We start from the raw sequence: 22697 nt of genomic DNA on the forward strand, positions 1-22697 counted from the left end.
ATTTGCATTTTCTGTTTCTCGGTACTGCCTTATGTCCACACACACTTACTGTGTGTTCAGAGTGGGCAGGCTGTTGAACAACTCACTCCTTTAACAGAGAGCTATTAGTGCATCCCACTTTTGTATAGTCTTTCCAATGGTTATTCTTAAGGACAGTAAAGAAAGATGGTTAGTATTTCTGTTCTAAAAGTTTTGGAGATGGTTTTTTTAACTGAGAAACAATTGTACCAACTAATCTCATAAATTGGTTTGTAATTTTTCAGCGAGTTGGTGGGAGCATTCGGCCATGGAAACAATTGTATGTTGTTCTTCGAGGTCATTCGCTTTATTTGTACAAGGATAAAAAGGAACAAATGACCCCATCTGAAGAAGAGCAACCTATCAGCATCAACGCTTGTTTGATAGACATCTCATACTGTGAAACCAAGAGGAAAAATGTATTCAGACTCACCACATCAGACTGCGAGTATCTGTTTCAAGCTGAGGACAGAGATAATATGTTAGCATGGATTAAAGCAATACAAGACAACAGCAACTTAAATGAGGAGGTAATCATATAATATATAATACAGATGGCATTGTTACTGCCTGTTAATTAAAATCTGATTGTATTTTCTTTTTATACTTTCATCAAAAGAAATCTTTAATTAAACAATAGATCAAAATATGTACAGGAATATGAGGTGAAATATACAGGAAAATGAGGTGAAAGGCAAGGTAGCTGAGTAAGTACTTTGAGTTAAAATAAAGCTTGATATCTTGATAATCAGATAATACACTTTTAAAATAAATGAATTAATATTGTTGCTGACTTGCCTACAACTACGCTTGGCACTAAATTGATGTGTTAAAATTAACTAACCTTTTTTAAAAAAGTAATTGCATTAGAAACATTTTGTTTTGTCTTCAGACTCTGGTGGCAAAGTCAAGTGCACAGTGTGATTCTTGGTCGCTAAAACGTAAAACTCGGAAGGATTATTTTGATTGTGGTGAATGCCCAGTTATGTGAATTAAATATGAATGCTAATTACAGGAAGGAAACATATTGTGCAGAACTTGTCACTATCTGTATTAAGTCTCAGCATGTCTTCGATGCGTTTACCTTACAGTGTTGAGCAACAGAGTACTTTCATGTCTGTGGTCGTGCACAACTGCTCAAATTTGAAATAATTAGTCCAAGGAAAAGTGGATTGATAAATATTTTTAGACGGGTGGTTAAAAGCACAGTTGAACTTAAGGCTGTTTCAGCTGTATGTATAGTACTAATTAGTTATATAAATACCGTGTGAACATAGTATTAGTTTTTTCAGAGTAGTATTGGTGTGTTGATTTGCACATTTTCTATTTAAACTCACTTTCAGTGTAACAAGATTTAATCAGATCTTCATTGCTTTGAAAAGAATCTAAATAGTAGCATTTAACTTGTAACTACTCACAAGAATAGTTTTCCTTTTAATTTTTAAACATTATGTCCTTGTAGTTCCCAGGGACTGCCAGTTAGATTTTATCTGTACTGAAATGTTAATTTTTGATATGTTGTCTGTCAATGGGAAGAGTTAATTGTTGTATTTTCAAAACAAAGATTGTAAAGTAGATCTCAATTCATTTTATAGGATACTGGTGTCACTAGTAGAGATCTAATTAGTCGAAGGATTAAAGAATACAGTACAATGATGAGGTAGGTAAAATACTTGTTGCCAGCAGTTTTTGTACACTTGTTACCTAGCTTTTTTTTTACTGAAGTAATATCTCATTTCAGTTCTTCAAGCAGCAAAACAGAGCCATCTCCCAAAACCCCTCGTCAGAGTCTAAGTATCAGACAGACTCTGCTTGGAGCTAAAACAGAGCAGAGGACCCAGAGTCCACATTCTCCCAAGGATGAATCTGAAAGAAAGCTTCTCGCTAAAGGTTTGTGTGCTGTGTGTATTTCTTGAGTTCCTTATAGCCCCATATCAGGCCACTGAAGTGCCTTATCTGGGTTCTTAAATAGTACTTAAATACTTAATACTTTTAAAAAAAGTATTAATAATACTTAATACTTAATAAGTCTTAATACTTAAAAAAGTATTAACTAATTTCTTTAAGCTACATCTGTAATCACTCAGTTTTTGTAACTCGTCATTTAGATGTTACTTTCGATATACTTCAGGTCTTCTCAGATCATTGAAGTTTTTTATACTTCAGGTCTTCTCAGATCATTGAAGTTTTTTATTCCAGTCCCCTCTCTCAGGAAGATTTTGGCTTTTTTCCTACACCTTCATGTAGTGTTAACAGTAGCAAACTACCGGTGTTAAGCTTCTCAAGACCAAGGTTTTGACAAGTTTTGAAATATTTTTATACATAATTTATACTGTTGTCTCCAGCTGACTTGGAAATAAATAGGTACATTTTTTAAAATATGCTGTTAAGAAAACAAAACAAAGTTTTCCAATGAAGTTTTTTATAACTTGATAAGAAGGGTTTTTTGCTCTTTGTGTTTAAAAGGCAGAAGTTAAAATGCATTATTTTTTCCAGCACACAGTTAGTGCCTGCTGAGTTCTAAAATAAATGAGCCTTAAAGTCTGATGAGCTGGGACTGCAAACTTTAATCAGTAACTGAATTCCATCAGATACTTACAAGCTGATTTTTTTCAAAGAATGTGTAAATTTATGGTGCACATGATCAGACTGCTTATAAAGGTATTACATACAAATTCAGACAACTGGCTGAACAACCACTTTTGAACAATTCAGTCTTGAATTTAAGCTGTGTGTGTGAATTCTGCTTTATGTTACCAACAAACATTCCTTTACTCCTGCTGTGCTACAGATTATGTAACTGAATTGCAGTGCTGATTTAAAAGAGATGTTAAATAAATTTCAGATGTACTGAAAGAATATTTCCAGAAATATTTTGAATAAGAAAGCCATACTGTATTAGGAGATTCATAATGAATAGGAACTGTAATTTGTTATATGAATTATATAGTAGAGGTAAATAGAGCAACTGAACTTTTATCTGATTTTGGATAAACAATGTTTTTAAATCGTTCCAGACACTACTCAAACATTTAGGAGTGACTGAAATCTGTTAATTATCGCAAGACTAAGCAGGTCTCCATAATGTAATGTTTTGGTGTGGTTGTATTATTTCATAGCTAGCATGACTGTTCTGTGCAGCACTATGTAATTCAGTGGAGGCTTAACTTTCTTAAATGTTGCTGGTTTGCATTTTTTTTTTAATATAATGTATATACCTTTAGTCTTTGAATGATGAAATTCTGCAATACCATCTACCTACATACTTCTCTAGCTGTGTGTTTTGGGTATGTCCAAATATATTTTTGAATTACACAAGAGGAAGAAAGGTATGTTTAAGACAGTAGACAAATGCTTAGTGAGTTATTGTGGGAAGCTAGGCTAATAAAAGAGGTAAAAATGCAATAGGTTATTTTATCTTCTTAAATTTATTACCTCTATTCACAATAGTTTTCATGACTTAAATGCTCTTTTATTTCATTTTTATTTCCTTGTTTGCTTTATACTAACAACAAAAAGATGAGACAAGCCCACCAAAAGACAAGGGGACATGGAGAAAAGGCATTCCAAGCATCATGAGGAAGACGTTTGAAAAAAAGCCATCTGCTGTGGGAACATTCGGTGTTAGACTTGATGACTGTCCCCCAGCTCATACCAATAAAGTATGAAAGGACATTTTTTCTTTCCATTATGATTTTTAAATAGTTTTGCATGAATTGAAAAAAAAAATACATATATGTATAACTTTTTTTCTTCAGTATATTCCACTGATTGTTGATATATGCTGCAAACTGGTTGAAGAAAGAGGTCTTGAGTACACAGGTATTTATAGAGTTCCTGGAAATAATGCTGCCATCTCAAGTATGCAAGAAGAGCTCAACAAAGGAATGACTGACATTGATGTTCATGATGATGTAAGTCTTTGATCACAGCATTCCCGTTTTGAACTCCTCAAAACTTCTGGTTATGTTATGATTATAGAAATATAAAGCATGTCTGTCCCTTTCTTCTAAATGTGTAGAAATGGCGAGACTTGAATGTAATAAGCAGTTTGCTGAAATCCTTCTTCAGAAAGCTCCCAGAACCCCTTTTTACCAATGGTAAGTTGTTTCCATTATGATTTTGCCTGTAGGAATTGTTGAACAGTTATCTTGTATCTTTAAGATGATTCAACAGAATGTCCAGTGAAATCATCGGAACTGTATGATAAATGTCTTCTTTCTTTCTTAAAGAACAGAGAGTCATGATGATTTTGGAACTTAAGGATGAGACCTGTAAATTTCTCTGATTGTGAAGAATTTACAAATACTGTTAAGGTTTTGGACTACTTCAGTATATACAGTTTAATATTCCATTTACTCTGGCAAGCTAAAAAAAAACAAAAAACACAATTCTCAATTTTTTCCTATTCTTATGTACCCATTGTTGTTTCTGGAGGAATTTAAAGAAAAGAAAGGTTATGGGTGGTAACTTTGATTATATAGGATGTAATCAGATCCATATAAATTACTTCTTTAAAACTTCACCTAGAAGTATCAATAGACAAGTGAGCAAAGGCAGAATTTGACTTGTGGGAGTACAGTTTCTTAAAGCATGTTTCTTCTATAGCATTAGTTTTCATATTTACTATTGGATAGCTAGGTACGACTATTTCGTTCAGTAAGTGGTCAATAATATCAGTTTTTGGAGGTGGAATAGAATGATTTTTTTTCACTAAGATTAAAAATGTTTACAGCAATTTTTTTTTTTTTTACTATTGCAAAATTATATGAAAGATGTTTTCTCTGCTTCTGTATTACTATATTGCATATAGGTATAATGGGTTAATTTATGGCTTTTAAAGGTCATATGCTAATTTAACATCTGCTTTTTTAACAGACAAATATGCAGATTTCATAGATGCTAATAGAAAGGAAGATCCTGTTGAACGTCTTAAAACACTGAAGAGACTGGTAAGCTGACATCAGGTGTGTTGTAGGTGCACCACAGAATTAGCATAAAATGTTTAATATTCTGAATAGTTATTGTTTGTTTCAGATTCATGATTTACCTGAACATCATTATGAAACTCTAAAATTTCTTTCTGCACACCTGAAGACAGTAGCAGAGAATTCAGAAAAGAACAAGGTATCAGAAACAAAAATACAATGTATTTTTTTTGCTTCATTCATTAAGCACATTTTTTTTATGCAGGATTATTTCTAGCCCATATTTTATTATTGTAAATAAAATGAAGGCCTTTGCCCTGTTGAGAAGATCTTTGGATTGGACTAAGGACTCCTTCAAAATATGTACTAGTTTAGTGTGAATAAAGTTGGAGTTTAAATAAACTAGCGCTACTTCTTGTGGGAATAACTGCTTATATCCTAAATTTGTCCTAAGTCTGTAAATTTCATGTAATCCAGGTAGAAACCAATATGAGTGTGCCTGGGCAGCGATTTCAGATAGTTTAAGCAAACACTTTTGATTAATGTACTGCAGATTTTCTGGGTAAGGCCTAGAGGAATGCTATGCATGTTGTCTATTAATAGTTGCCTTTGAAGATGAAAAGTAGTAGGTGTCTGGTAGTACCTTGTAAAAAATTTAATTAGTTCTTTATTGTACAGAGCTCTGTAAAACACAGTATCAGTTCTTTCTTTCACTGGGTTTTAGAATCTTTCAGAGTGAAAGGTTTAGGTAAAATTTAGGGAAATGTCTAAATCTTGTTTGCAAAGGCTAAGTCACATCAGCTTTATGTGAGGCCTGGGTTTCTGGACACTTCAGTAATTTTTTTTTTTAATTTTTTTAAAGAACAGGACTTGCTGTAATTACTTGAATGTTTAATGACCTGATAAATGCTGATGGCTTAAAGAAAGATAATTGTGGTGTAAAGGGCAGTGATCTTTTAATTAATGCCACTAAGGATAGCCTTTTGTCATTTCCATAGGGTGGGGAAAGAGTCTGAGTTATTCTGCATTAACTGCTTCCTTGCATGCTATTATCTACAGTGAATGGAAATAATAATATCCCTTTTTTCAGAGTGGGGTAGGTGAACTCAAAGCTACACAGTATTGATGTGGCTATGAATATGCAATGATACAGGAGAAAGTTAATGTGATTGATGCTATTTAAAACTTAATAGATGAACCTATGGCCAACTTTAAGTCTTAAATCATTTAAAAGATGGGAAAATGTCTTTGTCCAAATAAACATGGCAGGTTCTTACATCAGTTGTACAAATAATAACCTCTAGTTAATGCTTTTTTAGTTAATTAGTTTTACAAATGATCACATTTTGAGCGTAATTATAGTCAACATTATAATGGAATGATAGAACATGCCATTTTTAAGTGCAACATCTAAAGCAAGTATTTATCATTTTATGTATTCAGTGTACTGTATAAATATTGTTTAAATAGCGTTAGTAGTGTAGAATATATAAGGACAGATGAATGAAGTTGTATTTTAATTGCATGACTTGCCCAAAACCACAGTCCAAGTCAAAGCGAGGATTAGGGCAGGGGGCGTTCTGCTTGCAGTTTTGTTCTAATAAGAACAAGGCTCTTATCTCCTGTTTATTACTGGTCTAGTCCATGTCACAACGGAAAGAGTAAACTGTAAGTCAAATAAGTAAGCAGAAATAGAAGATAAAAGTGCTTTGCTGCTTCCTTCTTGAAATTTTGTCAGAGATGTAGTTTAAAAAGTAAATAAAGTGGATGATTGATGTGGTTGACATGACTGAATAACTCTATCTTGTGAATAGATTTGTAGCATCTATGATGTTGGTTGCTGCTGCCTCTTCCAAAGTAAATGCGAGCTGAATGAGCTCTTTGTCAGTAGACAAAATAGTGTTTGATTAGTATCTCAGTTTTTTCATGTGTCATGTAAACATTTTCAGATTAAAACCCGGGAAACTTCCAATGCCTTTTTTTGAAGTGTCTTAAAACATCAGTGTTTCTAAATAAAACAAAAATAAAGTCCCTTCATCAAAGGGAAAAAAGCTCCTGCTCGAAAGTATGCAGAATGTGTGTGAGTTCTATAGTCTAGACTTTTCTGTGCTTGTCAAACTATTTACTTAAAATGGTTCAATGAATGTTTAATTTTGAACTGAAGAAAAGTTGCATGCATTTATTTCAGTTGCATATTAGAACAGTTGTAATGTACTGTAACATCCTACCTAATTGGTAATGTTTTTTAAAATGGTTCTCAAATGTTAATGGTATTATGTTAATGTATTTTACTTTCTTATTGTAAATGTGTGGTGTGGAAAACTTTCATTTCTTAGATGGAGCCAAGAAACCTGGCAATAGTATTTGGTCCAACACTTGTGAGGACGTCTGATGATAACATGACACACATGGTTACTCACATGCCAGATCAATACAAAATTGTAGAAACACTCATTCAAAAAGTAAGTGGATGCATTTCATTATTTAAAAAATAAGATCATGCACAGACAGACCAGCTTCCTCTTTTTGAGCCAGTTTGGCTCTGGTATTTGTCCTGCAAATTCAAGGATATCATTTCTAATGATGTCCGTGTTTGATTGTTCCACATTTGGGTTTTGCGTTTCCTGTGGGGTTTTCACCTTTTTTATTTTAAATTGTAGCATGACTGGTTTTTCACAGAAGATGATGCTGAAGAACCTCTTGTAAGTATTGTGGCATAAATACTGTGTTCTAATTATCTTAGTTTAGAATCTGCTTCTGCTGTTTCTAGAATGTCTTTATATTTCTTACTACATCACTGTATGGTTTGCTCTTCAGAAGCACCTTTTTACCTCTCCAGTCCTTGCAGTAATGAATTTTTAAAAAGGCCATGCATTTGTTTTAAAAACGTAAAGCGATATGGGAAAGTTAGAACTCACAAGGAAAGTGTGTCCTCAGGTGAATAATGCAATTTTCTAAATGCTGTTGAATCATAATGAGCTATTTATGAAACGATGATGAAGAGATCTTTGTTTATTAACTATAGACAGCAGTTCAGGAGGAAAACACTGTAGAATCTCAGCCAGTGCCAAACATAGATCATTTACTGACCAACATTGGAAGGACGGGAGTATCTCCTGGAGACGTATCAGGTAACTCTTGCCTGGACAGCGTTAGTCCGTAGGCTAGAATAACCTACTCTGTTAACTCACTGTAACTTTCTGTTTCTATTTTCTTTTACTAATAAATTGCTTTTCTCTTTTCTAAAAGATCATTAATAGTCTTTAAAAACTCAAATTGTTGATGATAATGCATGATATATATTGAAAAACTTTGTTGTCTGACAGGAATATAATCATTGAAAGATGAAGTTTGCACATACTATTTTATTTATTCACAGTAACCCATGCAATCATCATCGTGAGGTGAAGCAGATATGCTGCTGTAAAGTGGTTTGTTGTGATGGCAGAAAGATTTATCTTCAGTGTTCTAGTATTGCTCCTTCCCAGTGTTAGGAATGCAAAAAAAAAAAATGTTTTCTTGTCAAGTGGCGGACACTTTATTAAATATATTACAGTATGTCTATACTAAAGCTGATTTCCTTCTGTTTATGAATGCCATCCTCTTTTGTGGCTAAGGACAAGCGCTGCAGGCTCTTTTTTGGTGACTTTTTCCCCCCTTCCCTCCACTATACTGTTGCACTAACCCAGCATGTTATTATCCCACAAATGTTATCCCTTCGTCTCTAGCTTTTGTTTCAGTTTTCAAAGGGTCATTCAGCACTTACTGAAACAGTCACTTTATACTGATGTTGTAACAGGCGAAGTGGGAGGAGTCTATCACACGGTGATGTCATTAGTGGATTCTGTGATGTCACTGATGGACAGCTGGAACTGTAGGAAGAAGGAGGACTGTTGCCCACACTGTAGCTGCCTTGTCTGCAGAAACCCCCGTTTCTTGTAAATGGAAAAAAAAAAAAAAAAGCTGATCTGTGCTGTAAATTTTCTTTTAAGAGTATTTTAAACAGATCAATGCTACTTTTTAAAAGTTTTTCTGCTGTTTCTTGTTATCTCTGAAGCAGACCCTGAGGAGAAATAGCATGGTATGGTCTACCAGTCTTTCTAGTCATAAAGCATTAGCCATGTGTCAAAAAGGGGTGTGGCAGGGGGCTCAGCTCTTTCTTTCTAGGGAGAAAGTCCCTAAAGTTGGAAAACATCCAAGTTCATATTTTCTAGTCACTGTGCTAGCCCCTTCCTACCCCCTTTATAATTGTATAATCTTGGGTTTTGCGAGACAGTAAAACTATGGTGTCCATTTTTCATTTCATAATAGCGCTTGTTATGGAAAAGTACAAAACTGGTAGCTGCTGAATTCTAGCTATTTTAAAAATAAAATTTTACCTGTACATAGTCAGAGGTGAAGAGAGATGTAAAATTGGGGTTTAAAACACCAAATATAACTTAATTCCTTCAAATGACTCAAGTTTCACAAAAAGAATATTGACTATAAGAACTGCGATTTGTACTTAGGGCAGCCAACAATACTATGACATTCAATTTTGCTTGGTGTATCCTGAATCTCAGGAGAGTACGCAGTACGATCCTGAAAAGGTTTCTCAGCTGCGGTTTTGCAGGGGCTGTATTGTTAAAACATTGAATAAACATTAGTATTTCTGTTTTTTTATTTAGAAGAACAGGGCTCCTTTGCCATTCCTATCATTGAGCTGGTTCTGCCTACAATTCACAGCATCCTTTCATGGCGGTGGCTTTCTGTGGTGCAGCTTGCATCTTTGTGAGCTCTGACTATCCACTCTGTTCTGGTTTTTATTTGCTTCACATTTTGTTCTGTGCTTGTCTTTTTCCATAAGTCCAGCATTGTCTGTAGCAAAAAAAAAAAAAAAATTTTTGCACAGAACTAAGCAGAATTTTTTTTTTAATTTTTCCACAGATTCAGCTACTAGTGACTCAGCAAAATCTAAGGTAAATGATTTTGTGAAATTATATAGTAATAAACTTTTGAAATCTGTTAGATATTTACTTGCTTTATGAAACTAATTGCTTATATGTGGGTGTAGTATAGAGCTATGTAGAATTTTTTAAGTAAGAGGAAATGCTGTTTTCTCATCAATTAATTTTGAGGTGCTACACTGAAAAAGTATCACTAGTTTGCAGTTTGTTGCATCTTCCAGGGCAGTCAGCTGCAGACATAGAGACAGCTGTGTTCCAAACTCTTGTAATTGTGACCCCTTTATCTTCTTTTTGAATTCCATGTAGCAGAGGTAAATGGATATAGTATGTTCCTCTTTATTGTTGGCATACTACTTTCTCCTAGACAATATTTTTTGTTGTCTTATTTCATTGGATAAAGTATATGTAGAACTAAGCCTTTTCTTCTTCAGAAGGTAATAGCTCCTCCTCTTGTAGGAAATCAAAGAACGTGATTAAAGACTGCCATGCTAAATCTCATTAGAAAGTATTACCGTGATTGGGAGAATAGTCTACTAGGCAGGGAATAAGACTGGAACTTGGGCAATAGTTCAGTCCTTGATTAAACAACAGATTTCTCATCTGACCCATGAACAAATCTTTCAGTCTCTTTGGCTGTGGTTGAACAGTCACTAATACTGGATGGATGTCTGTAGTGCCGGGTGGTCTGGCAGCACGCAGTTGATCTCAGTCAGCTACAGACGCGCAATACAGCTTTATGCTGTATCCCAGTTTGCATGAAGTCCTGTCCTCAGCTTATCCTCCTGGCTCATTGTGAGATGCTGGCCCAGTGGCTTTGTTGAGGATATTTGTTGGCGGCTCAGCCACTGCCTTGAAAAAGCCCTTCTTCTGGGACACTCTGTCACGTTGCCTCCGTCAGAATGCTGCATTATTTGCAGCTTGCCCCTCACTAAGCAGCTTTTGCAAGCAGCGCAGAGCAGCAGCATCAGTCAGACTGTGGTCACAAGCCTGCAAGCAGCAATGTGGATGCATGCACGTTTCCTCTGGCAGCAGCCTTGGTTCCTGCTCAGCCTGGATCACTTGCAGCGAGATAGGCCATCTTTTATGGGGACAGTAGCTAAATCAAGAGTGTCATTTGAGTGGTGACTGGTTGTCCATGAATGCAAGTGGTTTGTTGTTCATCAGTTTAGGATTGGCATTTGTCAGCTAGCACAAGGATTCGGGAGATGTCATCTACCATTCACAGGGTTTTTTTGCATGCTGCCCATAGGCAGTTATTGTGCAGGAGATCCTACAAGGCTGTGCAGATGCTTGTTTTCATAATGGCATCAGAGCTCTCAACAAGACTTAAGTGTTTCTTCTGTCCAATTTCTCCTGGTCTCTAGCAGCTCTGCGTCAAGAGTGTGGAGCATTTGTCTGTCATGTAGCAGGATGTTAGGGATATCCATGAACACTTTTCCTACTGTTACTTTGCCAGAAATCCTTCCCAACTCTTCCCTGCCCATATTCACGTAAACAAATTAGAACAACTTTGCTGCTGGGCCTGTCACGCTCAATATAGCCGTTGTATTATTTACTTACAGTTTAACCCTGGCTCATGAAGTCATATAGTGGCATTTTTGACCATTTTCAGGACCTTTTTACCTATAATTTGTGAGGAGCTGTTGAATCAGAAGGAAATACACACTTAGCCTCATCACCAAGAAAAAGTTGTTAAAAAAAGAAAACAACAACTAAATTTGCTCTTTTTGTTCAGTTCTTTATTTTGTATGGCACTGCATGCCTACCACTGCATTTATGCTGCAGTAGTAGGCATCCCAACAACAGAGTTCAGTGTCACATGGGGCTGCAATTCTGTATTTATGGAGCATGGAAGCACTTGGTTGGACAAGAGCCAAATAGTTGAATTAACTTTCCCTTGTCTTTAAGCTTATTCTCTGACAGGATATCTAACAAGTAGATAGTCCTTTAGTAATGGCATCCCAGTTTTTTTGTTAAAGCTCTTACCGTGATGGCAGTCCTTCCTCACTTTTCCTCTCCCCCTCTCAAGTGCTGCATAGTAACAAATGATTGGAATTTCAAAGACTTTTTGAGCATAGCCCCTTCGCTGCTGGTCTGGGTCTTCCTTTCCTCGGGTCAGAGAGAGAGGCTGGACATCTGAACACTGACTTAGACTCAGTTAGCTGAAACCTAAGCTGCAGTTGTTAATCCCTAGAAGCAAATGCAAATTTCACTCCTGCTGTGTTAAAGGTCCCCTTCTGAAAGCACCAGCCCTTTTCTGTTCATAGAGTTGCTGTTTTCTTTTCTTGAATGTCTGTAATGTGCAAAGTGTGCTGGTCACTGGTCAAAGACAGGGTGGTCCCTGCCCCAATCCTCCCATTTTTGAAAAAAAGCAAAGGTGTAGAAAGCAGGAAAGCACATAGCTTTGTGATGGCCAGGTGATAGTGTTGTCAGTGTAGTGAGAATATTTTTTTAAGGAAGCTTACAAAATGGAATAATTGGGCTTTTCCATTTTTTGCTTCTATGTTATTCTAAGGGCAGACTACTTTCTGCTTTAGAAGGAATCTGTTTATTTCTGTGCCTCTGCTGTACTTACAGCTAAATTGGGGTTTTGTATAGTTTGATTGTATTGATGGTATTGAATGGGTATGGCTTTCAAACTCAGACAACCTGAAAGATGAAAAACAGCAAAAAAATTGCTGGAGAAGTTAGCCTTTTCACACAGGTAAGAGGAGGGACCAAAGCTGCACTCGCAGGACCTTGTCTGTCCAGCAGTTTCAATCACAAATGGATCTTGAAAAGGTCTTGCTTTAAAGCAGTCTGCCTTATTAATCAGTCAAAAAACAAATACCTGCCTGGAAAAAAAAAAGTCTTTGTCAGTTTGGAGGGACTCAGGTGACAAGTGGAAGTCTCAGGATGCAGACTGACTAGTAAGGCAATTTAATGTAGACTACAGAAAGAACATGGAAATATTTCTTCTCTGGATATGTATTTAAAAAGTGTCAGACTAATGAGTGTTTCTTTGCAGTTTCTAATCAAGGCCCCTCCTCCCCCCCCCTTTTTTTTTTTTAAACAGGGTTCTTGGGGTTCTGGAAAGGATCAGTATAGCAAGGAACTGCTTGTGTCCTCCATTTTTGCAGCAGCTAGTCGCAAGCGGAAAAAAACAAAAGAGAAACCGCAACCGAGCAGCTCAGAAGATGAGTTGGATAATGTGTTTTTCAAGAAGGAGCTTGCAGAGCAATCTCGTGGTGATACAACAAAAGAGGACACAACCAAAGGGGAATATGAAAAAGAGAGAGACACGGGGAGAAAACAGAAGATGTTTGTCCTGAAGGAAAAAGAGAACAGCAGTAAAAAAGATGTGAATGTTGTAAAGGATGAAAAGAAGTTGTTAAAGAAAGAAAGTATCCTGTCAGAGGAACCTTCACTGCCTTACCATGAAAAACATATAAAATCGCCTAATCTCAGCTGTCGGCAAACCATGCAGAAGAATAACCCTAAAATGTCTATTTCACAGTCGTCTTCCCAGGTTGAGGAGACAGTGTCTGACTCTGGCACTATGCTTAGCACTTCTTCACAGGCTTCCCAGCACAGACATTCATGCAAAAAAGTAGCCAGCCCTGAAATTAAACACAATGAGTTTTTAGCAGCTGATGTCAGTTCCATCACCTCGGATTATTCAACTACTTCATCTACTATATATATGACTGGCTTAGATGCCAGTATGCTGAGCCCTGAGGTGCAGTCAGTGACAGAAAGCAAGGGAGAAGATGCTGATGATGAAAGAAGTGAATTGATCAGCGAAGGGCGTCCTGTGGAGACAGACAGCGAAAGTGATTTCCCTGTCTTTGCCACAAGTGCTACTGCTGAAAGGCTGTCTAAGGCGAAAGTTTCAGAAGTGGTAAAGACAAGTCGGAGGAACTCTGAAGAAAGTGAAGTAAGTTGTACTGAGGGAAGTTCAACACCAAAGTTAGAAAGCCGCAGACTTTTTAGCTCACACAAACTTATTGAATGTGATACACTGTCTAGGAGGAAGTCTGCACGGCACAAAACGGACAGTGAGGGTTCAGGGGATGCGAAGAGTGAGAAGGACTTGCCTACTGTGACCAAAATGTTTGACATAATGAAAAAAGGAAGATCAACCAGCAGTTTAGCTACATCAGCCAGAAGTGAGACTGATAAACAAGAACCTACCTGGAGACTTAAAATTACAGATAGGTTAAAGCTGCGACTCAAATCATCTGCAGATGATATGTTTGGAGTTGGGAATCAAAAATCTAGCTCTGCAGAGACTGCAAAGAGAAAAAATATCAGGCGAAGGCATACACTTGGAGGACAGAGGGATTTTGCTGAAATAAGTGTCCTGAATGCTTGGAAAGCTCAAGAGCCAAGTCAAAGTAGAGAGAAGGAATCTGAGCTTTCAGCTGTGAATCGGTTGAAGCCAAAATGTCCAGCCCAGGACCTCTCAATCTCAGACTGGCTTGCACGAGAACGTTTACGCACTAGCACAACTGACCTTAATACGGGTGAAACTGGAAAGCCCAGACTTGAGAACACTAGCTTAGCAGATGTTTCAAAGGCAGATCTGCCTTTATCTGCAGAGATGCAGGCAGATGAAGGCAGTTCTTCCAGCAGCTTGACTTCGATTAACAGAACACCACTGTTGGGACCATTTCAACCACCAGACCAGGTAAATGGCGAAAGTTATCAGAATATGAACAAAAACAACTTTAGCCCAGCAGTTGATGCCCATCCGCATAAACTGTCTGGGACCCAAGTGGTTAGATCTCGATTCTACCAGTATCTTTGAAATGGGGAGATATGTCCACTACAGCAATTCATTAACTTACTGTTACACTTCCCAGTAACTGTGTGTGTATGTGTGTGTGTACATATATATATATATTTTTTCCTGTACTGTTGTTGTTATGCAGCCTTCATTTGGGCTGGTTTCATCAATGTGTACTGTGGAACGTCTTCACAGTGCATTACCACAGCCAGAAGAACACTAAAGTGTATGTATGTGTATGTGTGTGTGTATGTGTGTGTGTGTATATATATATATATATATATATATATATATATAAAGAAAAAGTATATTTGATGGCTGCATACAAATGTTGAACAAAGCATCTGATGCAACATGCTGTGTAGTGTATACATGGTTTTATGATTGAGAGTTGGCCTGGCATTAGTATGCAGAAAAATTGTTCTTTTGGTTTAGTCACTAACAAGTGCCTCATCATAAATTCATTTGGTTTGTTAGGGTGCCATATTGTTAAATTAGAGAAACTTATTACAAACAAATGAATGCATTTTACTGTTAATGAGTTTCATTACATTTTACAAATGTTAACACAGGTGGCTACAGAGCTTCCATTCCTTAGGCATTCCAGTAAATCTCGGAGTTTTATATTTCCAATTTTAATACAGATTTTGAGTTTTATGTGACTTGAATTTTTAATCTTTCTGTAAAATAAGTAACTTAAATGTACATATTACATGTGTATCTTTTCTTCAGATACCAGATTTGATATAAATGTTGTAACATAGGCGTGTAGATAGTGGATACTGGATGGAACTGGTTTCTTTTATTGAGAATATAATTCTGCATGAAGACCTAATGAATCCAAACCTGTATCATGCCTGTGTGCATACCCACTTAAACACTGGAAATAAAATTGTTTTGGTGACTCTTGTGTGATGTGGATTTCGTTCTAATGAATGGTTTAAAATGTAATGTTTACAAGTTGCAATCAGCAACTGCACTCAGCATCAGAAAAAAACTGTAGTTACTGCCCAGAACGAATGGCATTTTGCGTGGAAAGAGGCAGCTCAAAGGTTCTCAGTGGCTGAATGTAAAGATGCTGCTTATTACCAGTGTGTCCCCCATATGATAAACCGCTTCTCTTGCAAGTGTTTTTTTATGTGTGATGACACTGCGAAGGTTAGTATATGATAGATTCAGTTGGTGAAGTATTTTCATTTTATTATGTAGGCTGATTCTAAAGTATGTAGCAAGTTGGTTTATGTTTAATCTGTTGGGTTTGCAGCATTGAAAAGAGCATCCATAATTCTCCCCAGGTCATAATGTGTGAATACCAGTATCTGCCCTTCGAGTTTTGCTAGTCAAAACAATGCTTTAGGTGCACTTAAGGGTCTTGGTTTGTTTTACTGTTTTAACTATGAAGACTAGCTCATACTTAGAAGGGTTTTTAGGGTATGAACTCTGTATACATACTGTGTGATATATTTTATTTCTTCTGTTTTCTTGCACATCTTAAAAACAAAATGGTTCCTCACTTTGTCCACTGCTGGTTATTTCTCTGTCTCTGTCAAATGTCAGCTCCTGATATTACCATTGTCACTTGCTTGGTAGAAGATTAAACGTGTACTGGTGATAAAGAGGCGATGAACATCATGAGCACAAAAAATATTACTTTTATGCATGAGTTCCCATTACTGGAAGGAGGCAGAAGGAATAATAGAAACTACGATGTGAAGGCAGATGTGATTTCAGTTAGACTTCTTTTCTTTTGAAAACGACTGTAACAGTCTCATACTTTGATCTACTATATTACTGTTCCTTGTGGGAAGCCATTATAAAAATTGTCTGTGAAGAAAAGCATCAGATGTGACACTTGAAGATGTATGAAAGCTCTCGCTATGTAATTGTGTAAGGTCTCTGCACCCAATACCAATTCACATAAAAATGAATTACGTTCTTGTAGTCTCCTTGCAAGCTTAAAATGTGAAATGCAAGGAAAAATGCTGCCATATGTTTTGTGAAGTACACAAAATCAGTAATTGCTTATTTTTGTTTTAGTCCTAATGGCGTATTTTAACCATTTCAACATACGGTATTGCAATGCTGCATAATGCTATTCTTCAGCAGTATCCTTTTTCTGTTACTGGAGGTGTTTTTCTTCCCATTGCTAACTTCAGAAGAATTTTAAAGCATTTGTTGAACATATATGGTAAGTTGTAAGGATCTTCTGGATGAAGCAGTAGACATACAGAAGTACATATGGGTTCTAGGAGCCTGAACAGTCATCATCTGATTTGACAGGTACTTAGGTGGGTTGAGTTGACTTTCATTTTGTAGTGCTTACAGATGACTAATGATTGGCGCTCCTGAGCCTAGATGTGTAGCTGCCAACTGTTATGCTTTAGAAAATAAAAGATTTTTTTATAGTGACTGGAATGTAACACAAGATTTTTTTGAGAAGATCCTAAAAAAAGGCGGGGTGGGGCAGACTCTGCTCCAGGTACAAGTGTAAGGCTGTGGCAGCCTCAGCCCTACCTGCTGGTGCTGCAGAGAGCTGCACTGGCTGCACAGAAACTGCAGAGCAGTTGCACTCAGTGCAGGAAATCGTAAGCAGTTGCAGGAAGTGCCTGGATGAAGCCAGGGCCATTAATGGTGGTGCAGAGCAGGCGCGGCAGCTGTCCTCACCGCTGCTGCCTTGCCCTTTGCATACAAGGCAGATCTTGGAGGAGCTAATGTGGCTGGCAGAGTTAGGAGGGAAGGAAGCTATGAGGCAGCCCTTGAGTTGGAGGGGGGGTGGAACTATGCTTAGGATTGAAGGGAGTGATCTCTAGGGTGTACTGGGGGGAGGTTATGAGAGAGATCCACCTGAAGAAAGTAGGACACAGTTACACTGGGGTCTGGCAACATGCCTGAGGTGTGGGGGGTTGTTTTGTCTAACAGTCTGATCTATAAATGAAGGGAAGTGAATGTGGTAACCTGCCCTGCGGTGAGGAATGTGGGTGCCAGTGTTTAGAAGTGGTATGAATGGTTGCATAGAACCACAGACTAGTTGGGGTGGGAGGGCATCTCTAGAGATTGGTCCAAACCCCTGCTCAGGCAGGGTCAGCCAGACCAGGTTGCCCAAGGCCATGTCCAGTCAAGGTTTGAATATCTCCAAGGATGACACTAGCTCTCTGGGTAACCAGTTGCAGTTTTCAACCATCCTCATAGTAAAAAGGTTTTTTTCTTATGTCTGAATGGAATTTCTTGTATTTCTGTTTGTGCTCATTGTCTCTTTACTAGTCATCATCAGGATTCAGATTGGCAGGAAAGTACTTTTAGTTTGAAGATTGCTTGGAGCTCTGTAGTTGCAAGTCAGTAAAAACAGGTCCAAGCTTAGATCTGATGGGAAGATGATTTATTAAATAATTAAAGGATGAACTGTCTTGGTAGCAATAGCATTTGGATTTTTATAACAATTCCAAGCAGCATTTTCTATTTCAGTGGGTCAGAGGTTTAGTTTGAAATTCCTTTTAAGGGATCTAGTAGCAGTCATGCAGCACCTTCCAGCTTTTTGAGCCTCTCTGAAGGGCTTATGGTCCCCATTAGTATTGCTCACAATACTGATAATGAAGAATTAAGACATTGCTGCAGTCCAGACAGTTTCTCAGCTTCTTTTTTGCGTTGCTACAGAGCAGAAGGAAAAACCTTTGCTCACCTGCATGAGGATCTCTTCCTGTCTGTAATAAGCTGACTTCTCACTACTTCGTCCATTCAAGAAGAGTTTTGAAATGTGGCCTCATCAGCTATAAAAAGCTGAGTTCCTGTTTTTAAACCCCGGTTATTACGCAGACCCACTTTAAATATTAATCAAGCAATTAATTGTGCCAGCATGTGGAAAGAAGTGCAATTTGTTATATGGCTGGAAGGGGGAATGAATTAAAACAGAACCACCATCATTGAAGTGGTGCATGCAACTGTGACTCTCAGACATGAGATTTTAAAAATCTGCTGCCTTAATCATCTGTTACCTCCCTGTAAGTTTCCAAGCTTGCAGGAAGAGCTGCCTCTCAGCAGGGATGCCCGTCGGGTGGAGTTTTGACCCTGAGCAGCTCCAGACAGAAGCGCCCTGCACGTCCCTCTTATTTTCTCTCCTGCCCTGCCTCCGCGTTGGTTCTGCCTGCCCTCCAGCATGGCCTGTCCAACATGAGGCTTGGTGCCGCGTGGCTGCCTTACCGCTTCAGTCTCGCGGGTGCAGCCAGCCGGTGGGCAGGGACAGCAGCAGCTGTTGTGAAGCTCTGGGCTGGCATGGCCACAGCAGACAGTGGCAGAGTCCCATGCGTCTTTCCCCCTCCTTGCTTTTCTGCCCCACCTCCCCACAGCTAAGGGAGATGGTGAATAGCTTCATAGTCTGTCCTGTCCCATGTCTGTCTGTCTGTCCCTCTCACTCCTCCCCCCCCCCCCCCCAAACCACTGAGGTCCTGTCACATCTGAACCCTCAGGATCAGTGTAAAGCAAAGAAACTCAAGGGTCAGTCAGAGACTTGTGTTGGAAATGCACCTGCTAGCAGGTCTGGTACCCTGGAGCCATGGCACCTTGCTGGGGTACCTTTTTCCGAAGAGCCCCTGTCATCTTTGCACTGTCCAAAAGTTGGTGCAAGTTTGATGTGGCATGGTGTGTGCCATGGCGCCCTCGTGACAGCGGGGAGGGTGGGCTGGTTTCTGCATGACTGTTTGCAGTGCGATACTTGGCTTTTTAAGCACTAGCTTGTGCTGTTCCCTTCTCAAGGGGTTTGTTTAGAGGCTTGTTCATTTTTCTGAATAATCTGCCCAGTTTTCGGAAGCATCCCTGGTGCTGAGTTGCAGTTTGCAAAAGCCCTTCCTGCCCTGCATCAGCTGCTGTACAGCCAGGACAGGGAGGGAACAGCTTTACTGCCCACTGCCCACTCCAGGGGTTGAGTAGGGGCCCTTGGTTACTTACACGCCTATTGTCAGTGCCTAAATTCAAACAGCAGCACCTTTGCCCTAAAGCCCCCAGCCCAAAGAGGACCTGAGAAGCAGCAGCTGGAGCAGGGCTAGACCTGGTGAGAGGAGGAGGGTGCATGGGTGGCAAGAGGCTGGAGCAATGCTGCACACCTGGTGCACCCTCCTTAGCTGTACGTGGCTCATGGGGGACTGCACCTGCGGAGGTACTGAGGAGCAGAGATTAGCAAGTCGTTTTTAAATGAGTATTGGACGCCTGGGGGACATCAGAATAACAGTTTAAGAACAAAAGCATCATTTTGCTTGAATGTAGATTTTGGTTGTGTATCTTAGAGGAGAAGCCTGGTGGCACCCAGCCTCCTCATGTTCCCATCTGATGCGTGTGAATGTGGAGTAGCCCTACTCGGTAAGCAGATACAGAGTTACTCAATCAGGCTTGCTCCCTTCAGGGCAAGCGAGGAACCTGCTCAACCCTCAACAAGGTAGAAACCTTTCTTAAACTTAGAGCCTGGCTTGGAAAAAAAACAGTGAGAGAAGTTTTAGAGCGCTGTGTCCCACCTAAATGAGGTGCTCACACAACGGGCTGCAGAGTCTGGTCTCTTGGCAGCACCGCACAGGGCAGGCTCCAGCCCGCTGCTCACCATGAGCGCCAGGGCAGCACCTCTGCTCTGTTCCACCTTGGCACCAGAGCTACCGGTGTGTCCCTGGCTTGGCACTGGCCCTCGTGCTGTGGTGTGGAAGCTTGTGCCCCCTGTGCCCATGTGACCTTCACCTCCGCACCAGCAGGTGTTACAACCCTCAGCATAACTGCTGCTGGAACAAGACCTTTTTTTTTTAGTGTGTTCATGTGGTAGAAGTTAATTTTTATATTCTTTAACTATATCCACAGAAAGGGAGGCAGTGTCTGAGGGATCAGCCTTGAAATCACAGCTTTGAGAAACTCAGTTTTCCAACGTGGAATAAAACAGAAAACGTATTTAAAGGGCGAAGAGGCGATACCTCATTCAATCAAATTGAAAGGTTGGCTGGGGGCAGGGCGTGTTGTATTTTTTTTTCCTCCTCCCTCCTTGCCAGCTGTTTAGCCTGGAGTTCCAGCAATTAGCTTTACTCTGGGAGAATTTGTAGAATGCAATTTTGAAGTTACTACTTATGTAGAGCTTGAATCTAGGGAAAATAAAGTCATTTTTTTCTCCTGATGGTTTACATCTTTAAGGCAAACCACTTAAAGGCTTCTTCAGACCCTTCTAAAAGTTACTAGTGACAAAATACAAAAATATAAGCATGCAGCCCTTTATTTTTGTAAAGATCTTTGCTTATCATAGTTCTGTATATTACATTATGGTGTTATACAAATTTATTTACAAAACCATGAGCTCTATGCAAGCTTGTTGCTTTTTTCCTATTTGATATCCATCTTTTTCAATCCTTCCCCATATATATTTTGAAAGCATGCATAAAAATTAACTTTGGTGTGGTAAAACTACTCTATGTGCCCAGCCACATACAGTATTTATTTATTTATATATATTTATAGATATGTACAAAAGTTTGCCAGTATACAGAACAGTACAGAAGTGTACATTTCAAAATCCACAACGCAATACATTAATGGGTTACCAGGTCTCAGTAAAACAAAACTGAAGGAAAAGGGTGGATTTAGCTAAGAAAAAAAAGTAATCAGCAACTACCTACATGCGTAAAACAATTTATTTTTTTTCTTGGCTTGGCAAATTCTTAAATATAATCTGAATGGCAGTGCAATAGGTTGAGTTGCCTCATACACACTAAGACCAGTCTTGTTCTGTTTCTTGTGTAGAGGTATACTGTCCAGCATACTACTTTCGAATGTACATTATAATAGTATCAAAATGTTTTGGCAAAAAGATCTCGAAAGGAACCATGACATTTGTTGACAAAAATAGAAATCTGTAACAAAGCTAAATAACACCAAAATAAAAGAAAAATACTTTAGTTTCAGTTTTACAGTTGTGTATAATCACACTTTAGTATATCTCTGTTCACTTCTAGTCCCCATAATGAAAAATAGCTTTATACAAAACAACTTACTAAATTTTTAACCATACGTTTTCCCATGCTCAGTACACCTCTGTGCACACGCACTCAGGTTCACTCACACACCTTCACACTTTTTTGTAAGAGGTGCTGCCTATAGGAAGAAAATGGTCTTTTATCATTACAACAGCAACAAAGTTTTACAAAAAAGCTTCTCTCTAATCTATTGTATTAATCCAGTATTTAGCACATGATTAGTATTAAGCCTCCAGCAATACAGCAAAATGGTTACATTCCCTGGTTAAAATATTGGCTGCAGGTTGTTTGCAAACGAACAGAAAAAAAGCCTTGGTGAACTCGGGCACGTGCTGTGCTTAGCCTTTAGGATGGCTCCTTGGCCGTGGATGGGGTGGACTTGCTGGCATTTCCGTTGTGTGCCTTGTAGCTGGTGAAGCTAGGTGTGTGGATTGTCCTGATGCTCTTCATACCTTGGCTCAGTGCAGTGGGAGAGGTAGAGGAAGGGGGGGAGGTAGAAGAGGAAGGGGGGGGTGGCCGGCCGTTTTGCGTCTGTAGTGAGAACGAGAGATGGTGACCTTTCCCTGTGAAAGCGGGGCTCTGAAACTTGGAGGAGCCATTAGCCACAGAGGGGATCAGGGAGGTGGAGTAAGTTATGCGACCTGTTTGAGGACCGAGAAGGTTAGAGGAAGGAAGGGAGGTTTTAGTAGGTGGAGTAAGAAGGCTAGAGCTGTCACCGCTAGAAGCGGGTGCAGAGCTGCTTTTCCCAGAAGTGGGAGAAAAGGCTGGGATCTTAGAAGCAGGTAGGGTAGGGGAAGTAGCCTTATAGTCCCCACCAGCTTTCTTAGCACTTCCATTAGCCTGCAAATAAAGATGGCAGGAGACAGTTTGTCAGAAAGCCAGTAACATGATAAATCAACAGGACCTGGGAAAATAGCCCTACCAAGAATAAGAATTAACAGTTGAAGGCCTGAGCTAAGTCTTGCAGCCACAGACTGGACCTGGTAGAAAACCCAAAGTGCACAACAAAGACCGCAGAGAGCGAGCGAGCGCGCGCACAACAAAGCTT

General features: G+C 38.9%; 2 protein-coding genes across 20 annotated transcripts in view; one reads left to right on the forward strand and one right to left on the reverse strand.

Moving 5' to 3' along the window:
* The window catches only part of ARHGAP21 (Rho GTPase activating protein 21), a 125503-nt gene extending 109939 nt beyond the window's left edge, over positions 1-15564 (forward strand). For all 3 annotated transcript variants that reach the window (XM_064505920.1, XM_064505919.1, XM_064505921.1), the window contains 13 exons: positions 264-548; positions 1614-1678; positions 1760-1908; positions 3538-3680; positions 3777-3932; positions 4040-4118; positions 4897-4970; positions 5056-5145; positions 7283-7408; positions 7607-7648; positions 7972-8077; positions 9873-9904; positions 12948-15564. In XM_064505920.1, the coding sequence (XP_064361990.1) occupies positions 264-548; positions 1614-1678; positions 1760-1908; positions 3538-3680; positions 3777-3932; positions 4040-4118; positions 4897-4970; positions 5056-5145; positions 7283-7408; positions 7607-7648; positions 7972-8077; positions 9873-9904; positions 12948-14681 (3081 nt within the window). In that variant the 3' untranslated portion in view covers positions 14682-15564. The remainder of the gene's footprint in view (positions 1-263; positions 549-1613; positions 1679-1759; positions 1909-3537; positions 3681-3776; positions 3933-4039; positions 4119-4896; positions 4971-5055; positions 5146-7282; positions 7409-7606; positions 7649-7971; positions 8078-9872; positions 9905-12947) is intronic.
* Positions 15565-20876: 5312 nt separating this feature from the next.
* KIAA1217 (KIAA1217 ortholog) overlaps positions 20877-22697 on the reverse strand; it is a 354487-nt gene continuing 352666 nt past the window's right edge. For 14 of the 17 annotated variants that reach the window (XM_026105796.2, XM_064505926.1, XM_064505922.1 and 11 more), the window contains one exon: positions 20877-22489. In XM_026105796.2, the coding sequence (XP_025961581.2) occupies positions 21995-22489 (495 nt within the window). In that variant the 3' untranslated portion in view covers positions 20877-21994. The remainder of the gene's footprint in view (positions 22490-22697) is intronic. The other 3 variants (XM_026105799.2, XR_003260038.2, XR_003260037.2) reach the window with 3 other exon arrangements.

The sequence above is a fragment of the Dromaius novaehollandiae genome, chromosome 2, assembly GCF_036370855.1.
Source record: "Dromaius novaehollandiae isolate bDroNov1 chromosome 2, bDroNov1.hap1, whole genome shotgun sequence".
In the NCBI taxonomy this organism is placed as follows: Eukaryota; Metazoa; Chordata; class Aves; order Casuariiformes; family Dromaiidae; genus Dromaius; species Dromaius novaehollandiae.